Raw genomic sequence first — 8379 nt, forward strand, 5'->3', positions numbered from 1 at the left:
CTTACGTTCGTCCTTGTGTCATAGGAGCGATGGGGCAGCACAATGGTTAAAGGGTTCGCTCATCACACCAAAGAACCGAGTTTGATTCCCACAAGGGTATAATGTGTGAAGCCAATTTGTGGTGTCCTCAGCCGTGACATTGCTGGAATATTGCTAAAAGCGGCGTAAAGATATAGTCACTCACTCACCCTTGTCATATGGAGAGAACGTTATATAGTAAGATCTGGTTTTAACGAACTCAAAGGGACACATTGTTTGCGCAACTGTGTTCTTTGAAATGAAGTTTATTTTTATTGCAGGCCCAGGTCACAAATCAGTTGAACTGTAAAGCACCATTTCATACCATACCTCTCCAAAAATAATTATGTATTTCTCTCAATAATACTATCGACTTCAGGCAACTCGTGAGGAATGTTAAGTCTATCACTGCATCATTGGGAATCTAAAATAGTGCCTTTACCCCAGTATATAACATATGGGTCAAAATGTTGTCGAAAATGTCTAAGTTGTGCCGTTATGCAATGTTGGACACGGAATCCTTGGACAGGTGAACATGTCTGGCAGTTTGATTAGAGACTCCTCACGACACAGGAGACGTAACTCATGTGGACTCATCCATGTTTATAAATTGCCTCTATTCGCCCAGCAGTGAATGGGTACCCGATGGGATAAGTCATGTGCCGGTTAACTTTCTTGCGCCACAGGGGCAGCTTGGGTGAACAGGGATAATACGGTCTTAGCGGTATGAGCAAGCACAAATGCTTGCAGACGCTACGTAGATGTCTGTTATAAATAAATAAGATGTTTTATACCTGTGTTTATACCTCTGTTTTCAAGTAAATAAAAGCTATAAAAGCTAGAAAAACCCATCTTGCAATCTTAAAAACATTTCGACTATATCGCAGGCTGGAACAGGTTTTCAGTAAACCGGATTGGGTGGGACTGATTGGTTGACCTCATGTCAGTGTGTCCCTATTCCGCAGATCTATGCTCATGATATTGACCCCTAGATTGTCTGGTACACACATGATTATTCAAACAGCACGACCATACAGCAGAAATATTGCAGAGTATCGTGTCTAACAACAAACACACATGTTCCAATACATATTTGAAACACGCAACTAATCGCAATCTCCAAAACGCAACCGAACCGACCATCAAAGCAATCACTTCAGGGTAGCGATGCAGAAACGCGTTTTCTGGGGCGACTTTAGCGAGCTTAAGGCGGCCACTGGATGTATTTCTTGAAATAATGGTATGCCATTAAACGCTAATGATAGCCTCACGTCCACATACGGCCGAATCAAGGTTAATCATCCGTCCACCTAGCGAATAATTGGGAGTGGACCAGGTTTTCACCCCCGGCCGCGGTAACAAGATGGCCGCATCGGAAAGTATATGTATGTACATGGCAATGGTGAAGTATCGACAATCCTTAAACGAATACAATCACCTGTCGCTTTTCAGTTACGTTAGAGCCAATCCTCAATCATCTCTATTTGGGTCTGTCTGATTTGGAACTCGGAGATGTCTCTGTGTCAACTAAAGCGTCATCATGTCCCTGAAAGACGTTCACAGACCCGCGGGCTAATTTTTGAATAAATGTCCGTTGACGTTTTCGTTTTTATCTGATTCGCATGTGTGCATGGATTTTTATAAAACTGGAACAGTGCCTTAGGATGTGTCTAAGGATCTTTCGACGTACTCAAACAGAACCACAAAGACTTTTTTATGTGTCAATGAGTATGTAGGTGTTACATGTCAGCTCGCGTCAAATTATAGTCAGTCGGTGATTACATCTAATGATAGGGCACTCACTATATCTTGTATGTAGTAAGTTTCGTTATCTAAATAGCTCTAAAGGCAAAATTATTTATATTTGGGATATGGTCCCCTGGCATAAACTGGTGATACACTTTTTGTTGAACCTGATTATTTCTCGAACGTTGAATTTGGAATTTCAGTGTGATCGGGAAAAATCTAACTTTGGTTGAAAACATACAGTAAAAACAATTTCTTTGACAAACAACCGAGTAATGGAATATTTTAGTATATACGCTTCTGGACATTCACAGCTCAAGTGTAACTTTGAGCGAGTGAATTATTCCTGAAGGTGTGTGAGATTCCTGCAAATCTCTGTTTGAAGTTCAGCCATACCTGGATTAGAATTACACACAGCATGAGAGAGGACAAAACCTTCTTAAACTCAGAACTCAACCTCATTAGGTTTTTCCGACCTGTTAACCAGTTCGCTACTTCAGCTGCGATCTGATTCCGGTTCGGAGTAGGGCAAGGTAGAAATAGCCACCCACTCAAGACATACTCATGAGGGAGAATATTTGTGTGCGAAACTGGTGATAAACAAGATGAAAGGCTGTCGTTTCTTTCTAAAAGATGTCCTGGTGATGCATGGATGTGTCAGGTTACAGGCTATATTCACTCACAAAATCTGACCTAACTGCCAGACTGCCTGCCCTCGTACAAAAATGCCAGTCCAGATTTTGTAAATTAAACAGACCATTACTAAAGGGCGACGGAGTAGCCTAGTGGTTACAGCGTTCGCTCGTCACACCGGGTTCGATTGCCCATATGGTTAGAAAGTGTGGTGTTCCCCGCCGTGATATTGCTGGAAAATTATTAAAAGCGGCGTAAAACTACACTCACTCACGATTTGTCAGTTAAACAGTTTAATATCAACACAGCTTTCAGGTCAGCCATATTCCTGCTACACGCCCACGGCGTTCTGTTGTGGTGCTGGGAGTTCACGACAAACCTTCGTGCATTTTTATAAACGCTAGCTCTACAATAGAATTTCGAGCAGTCTCAAACGAGTCGTTCAGACCTATTCGTAGATCATCATGACAGCTAAAATTAGTTTTGCAAATGCAGTTTAAAAATCAACTCGGCAATCGTCGCGCGTGTAAGTAAGCTGCTCGAGACTGAAAGAACTATAATGACGTCGGGTGATCGAGGATATGCAGTGCAAAACTGAACAACAATCAAAACGAACAGTAGTACAATTATCTCAAGAGTCTTTGGATTTACCTCCACGATCAAATGATAGTCATGTACACGTGGATACAAGTGGGGGCGGTGGAGTACAATGGTACGCATACCAATAATCTATCTCGTAACGGTTGTCTTGTAAGCTGATTTCAAAGACACCAATAGAATCTTTTACGGGCGTGTGTTGTGTCTTTTGTTGAAGAAGTGAAATCGATTCGAGATTCATCGTTGCTATGTAGCTCACCTTTCACGAATATTGAAATTCCGTGCGTGATATGCATGTTGTCATTAAAATCATAGTTGAGTGGCGGCTGGGCATGTGATTGTCAGTCGTCATGTAACAGCGATGCATGTGACACCGACACATCCAACATCTGTGACACCGACACATCCAACATCTGTGACACCGACACATCCAACATCTGTGACACCGACACATCCTTCACATGTGACACCGACACATCCTACACCTGTGACAGTGACACATCCAACGTCTGTGACACCGACACATCCTTCACCTGTGACAGTGACACATCCAACATCTGTAACACCGACACATCCTACACCAATGACACCGACACATCCTACACCTGTGACACCGACACATCCTACACTTGTGACACCGACACATTCTACATCTGTGACACCAACGCACCCTACACCTATTACACCGACACATCCAACATCTGTGACACCGACACATCCTACACCAATGACACCGACACATCCTACACCAGTGACACCGACACACACTACACCTGTGACACCGACACATGCAAAACCAGTGATACCGGCACATCCTACACCACAGACACCAACACACCCTACACATGTGACACTGACACACTGTAGACCTGCGACACCGACACATCCTACACCAGTGACACCTGCACAACCTACACCTGTGACATCGACACATCCTACACCGACACAGTCTACAGCTGTGACACCAACACACGCTCAACCTGTGACACTGGAACATCCTACACCAATGACACTGACACATCCTACATCTGCGACACCGATACATTGTACACCTGTGATGCCGACACCTCCCACAACTGAGACGCCAACACTCGCTACACCTGTGACAATGACACAACCTCCACCTACAACGCTGACACACCCTACACCAGCGACACCAGCACCTGCCACACCGACACATCCTACACCTGTGACACCGACACCGTACACCAGTCAAAAACCCAACATTACCGGTACACCCTACAACATGTTGTTTTGGGTCATTTTAAGTTTTGTGAGCGCGTTGTGTGTGTTGTTGTCTGTTCCTTGTTTTCTTTCTTTGCAGTACATAGATGTCCTCTACCTAAACACACGACCAAATTCGTTTCATGAACACCCAATGATTAAAACATCACAATTATTTGACAACATCATAATTATTTGACAGCGTAGTTATGGTATATTATCCATAGTCATCACCCGTTTGGACCTAAAACACACAATGTTAATTTACCCAAGACAATGGTATTCCATGGGACCGAAAAATATGATAAAGAACTTTATACTTTATTAACAAACTGTGTTTTTTGTGTTACATGCATGTAATACATGCCATGACCAAAACGTTTGATCACAGTTTCTAAATCGTAAATTTCTAGTATCGTAATAACAATGTACCAGTTATAACATCATATTCGTCTGCTAGGTGAGCTTCGGTTTGTGGATCTTAAGTCTAGGAACTCGCATACAGCATCAAGACTACGACTGTCGAGGCGTGTAACATCACCATCGCGCCCACACTTAAATCGACTAATTACCTCCAAACATTGTGGTTGTCATGGAAACAGGAAGGTTTCTCTTCCCGCTATTATCAATGTAACCAACTCCTCAACCAGAAGTCGATTCGTTACAAGGAAACGCTAATGAAGGTGAAAACATTTTATTATTCCGTTGTCATGAACGCCGACATGTTTGCATAGATTATTGTCTGTCACAAAAGATTGTTTATGTGTTATAGAAGCATAAAACGGAAGCGAGTTCCCTGTTGCTGTTGTGGTAGTTAAACTAATTGCTCCATCATTCTTGCTTAATGAATGCTATGTTTCTGTGTCCAGAACTCGGTCTTAATGAAAAGCCTTGTACAAACTGCTATTGATCTGGTATGAAAGATTCACTTCCTGTCATGCTTTGGAAGATTCTTTCATGTTCCTAGTTTATTGTCCATGGTTATTTGGCGATGACTACATTTGAAATAACCATTAAAAGATAGACTGGTACCTACACAATTACATAAACAAGAGTAACGGTTTACAACTAAACAACTATTCAGGCTTCATGTAAATACGGGCGACAATCTTGTTCGCCGTCCCATCTGTTCTATTCGGTTTAACAAGATTCAACTATTATCGGTAACGGTTTGCGGTTATGGGTGTTTTCGTAGTTGTAACATTGCAAACAAAATGTGCCGTAATGACGAGGTTCCAGTTTAAAACTGTTTAGATTAACGAGTTCAGTATGAGTAGATGTATTCACATCTCCCCCCATATGCAAATGGCACTTTAATCGGATGACACTTCGCACAAAACATCACTGAAAAGGTAAAACAATGGTTTCATCGATTAAGTTACAATGCACATCCCTCAACGGTATACGATCATTGATGCAAACAATTGGTCTTGCCTTAGGCATAGGATATGGTGCAGCAATCTGTGTTTCACTACAAATGCACGATATCGTTTTGCCTGTTCTTCGACGCCACTCAATAACAAATAACTAATATCCTGTGGGTGGTAAATTTGTCTTCATGGAGGCCGAGTTTCTCGACAGTGGGAATGGGTGGTGTAGTATTCTATACCGTCACACTTCGCTCCCCAGAGTTGTCTCCCTTGGTGAGTGAGTTTAGGTTTACGCCGTATTCATTATTCCAGCTATATGGCGTCGGTCTGTAAATAATCGAGTCTAGACCAGACAATCCATGGATCAACAGCATGACCATCGATCTACACAGTTGAGATGCAATGGTATCTGTCAACCCAATCAGCGACCTTGAACGCCCGATCCCGTCGGTCGCTTCTTACGACAAGCATTGGTTACTGAAGGTCATTTCTAACCCGGATCTTCACGGGTTGGTTCCTTAAGGTACACCAGACAACTGAGTGGGTTCGAATCTCGGATAGCCGTTGCTGTGTTTCTGGGTGTGCTAGAACCATACCTGTAATCATTATTCCTTCAATATTACGACGACACACCATGACAGACACACCCCACTGTCTCACACCATACCTGCAAGTGGTTGTACACAGTATCATGTACTCTCTAACATAATGTTTGGCATTGGTTGTTCGGAGTATCGATCAATCCTTGTTCGATGTAGCATATTCTATCGGTCATACTGAATCAATTGATGTAACATATATCTAACGCTGGTGGAACTGAATATCGCTCAATCGTTCGATGTAATCGATATTATCTACCATTGTTTTACTCAATACCGCCTTGTCGTTGTCTGATGCAACCTGTATATCTACCATTGGTTGTACATAGTATCTATCAGTCGTTGTCAGATATAACCTATATACCAACCATTGGTTGTGGATAATATCCATCAATCGTTGTCAGATATGGCCTATATACCAACCATTGGTTGTGGATAATATCATCAATCGTTGTCAGATATGGCCTATATACCAACCATTGGTTGTGGATAATATCCATCAATCGTTGTCAGATATAACCTATATACCAACCATTGGTTGTGGATAATATCATCAATCGTTGTCAGATATAACCTATATATCTGCCACTGGTAGTAACAACATCACTCAGTTGTTTTCCGATATAACCTGTATCTACCATTAGTTTTACTGAAGAACATACATAATATTATTTCTAATGTTGTATATCCCTGTAAATGAATGACGATTGCACTGATTCATAAACTTGTTTGTTTTAAGGACAGACATACTATAAGCCATTGATTTATCATTCAGTTCAACCTTGGACCAAGCGACCTATTTTTCTACCATTGACTCAGTCTTATCACATGTAACCTGTATCCCTGAGGTCGGAATACACACATGCATAAACTCTATTTGCTGATATATAAACACTGGTATAGCTCATATTTACTCATATACTGACGGCAGTTCGGCTCTTAGCGACAATTATAATATTTATATTTGTTTGATTAAACGTGGCTTTTATTAATGCATTATCAGCCTGTTTTCTCCATACTGTACGCGATAACCGCAATCTCGTATTTCCGATCACTCTGTTCTCCGTCGGCAACACAGCACACCAGAATCTAGAATGACATCATGCCATGTCAGTTGTTTTTTATAGGTTTCCATTGACCGAATTCTGTATACGGTTAAAAGCAACAGAGGAAAGAAATGTAAACAAGTGATCACATAACCACAGAAGGCTTTAGAAACGGCGCTTGGGGAATTGAGGCGATTAGTCGGTTAATAGGCAAACAGACGGATCTTCCATATTGACCACAGTGCAGCCAAATCTTGCAACAATTTACGACCCTCTTGGGAGCGTGGTACTGTTAGCTACATTTAAATGATATGGAATTCTTTAAAACCAGAATGATTAAAAATAGATAAAGATCCGATGATTGTAGAACCAGTGGTGCAACGCTATACATAGATCGGACTACAAAACCAGGAAGGTGGTTCCATATAAGAGTTAACGGAACGTTTTTATTACACAACGACAGACAACCATGAGGAGTTCAGGAAAACCATTTCTTCCACAGTCGGTCCCAGACAGAACTCGCTGTTTGAATGGTTAATTCGCCTTCTAAGTGGTTGTTGCGAATCGGTCTGACGGTAGGTGGCGCGATGACTCATCCGTCTAACGAGTATGTCACGTGACTATCGATCCGCGAAGAACTCGATTCATTCACGAGATGAAAGCCAAGCCATTCCACATCTGAGCTGGCCTTGAGGAGGTGTTTTCCCTGGACATTACAGCCCGTATACTTCGATTGATACGGTGTAAAATCGGAAAATTCATCTAGAGAAAGAATGTTAGAGCGAAGGCTACCAAGTGTTGTTTTCGAAATGCAATGCTTCAGATGTCATTTTAGTAAAAGATATTTATTAAACTAAAAAGGATAAAATCATCGCAATGTCACGATGAAAATCGAAATTAAAATTTTGAAATAGTATTATTCTGGGTAAAGTATTTAATTTCTATTCAGAGTGTTAGTTCAATGATTTTATGTCCACGCATTGAGTCCCTTCAAATTTCTTCATATGTCGACTATGTTTGTCGTAAGAGGCGACTAACGGGATCGGGTGGTCGGGGTCATCGGTTCCCAATTGCGCAGATCGAGGCTCATGTTGTTGATCACTGGATTGTCTGGTCCAGACTCGATTATTTACAGACCGTCGCCAT

At 41.7% G+C, this 8379-nt stretch overlaps 1 protein-coding gene across 1 annotated transcript; it reads left to right on the forward strand.

The window, feature by feature from the left end:
• The first annotated feature begins 497 nt into the window (after window positions 1-497).
• Window positions 498-3861, forward strand: LOC137265033 (glucose-dependent insulinotropic receptor-like). Its single transcript, XM_067800358.1, has 2 exons — window positions 498-547; window positions 3354-3861. The coding sequence occupies exons 1-2, from the start codon at window positions 498-500 to the stop codon at window positions 3859-3861; spliced, it is 558 nt and encodes a 185-aa protein (XP_067656459.1).
• Window positions 3862-8379: the final 4518 nt, after the last annotated feature.

This window comes from Haliotis asinina, chromosome 15 (genome assembly GCF_037392515.1).
Source record: "Haliotis asinina isolate JCU_RB_2024 chromosome 15, JCU_Hal_asi_v2, whole genome shotgun sequence".
Taxonomy (NCBI): domain Eukaryota; kingdom Metazoa; phylum Mollusca; class Gastropoda; order Lepetellida; family Haliotidae; genus Haliotis; species Haliotis asinina.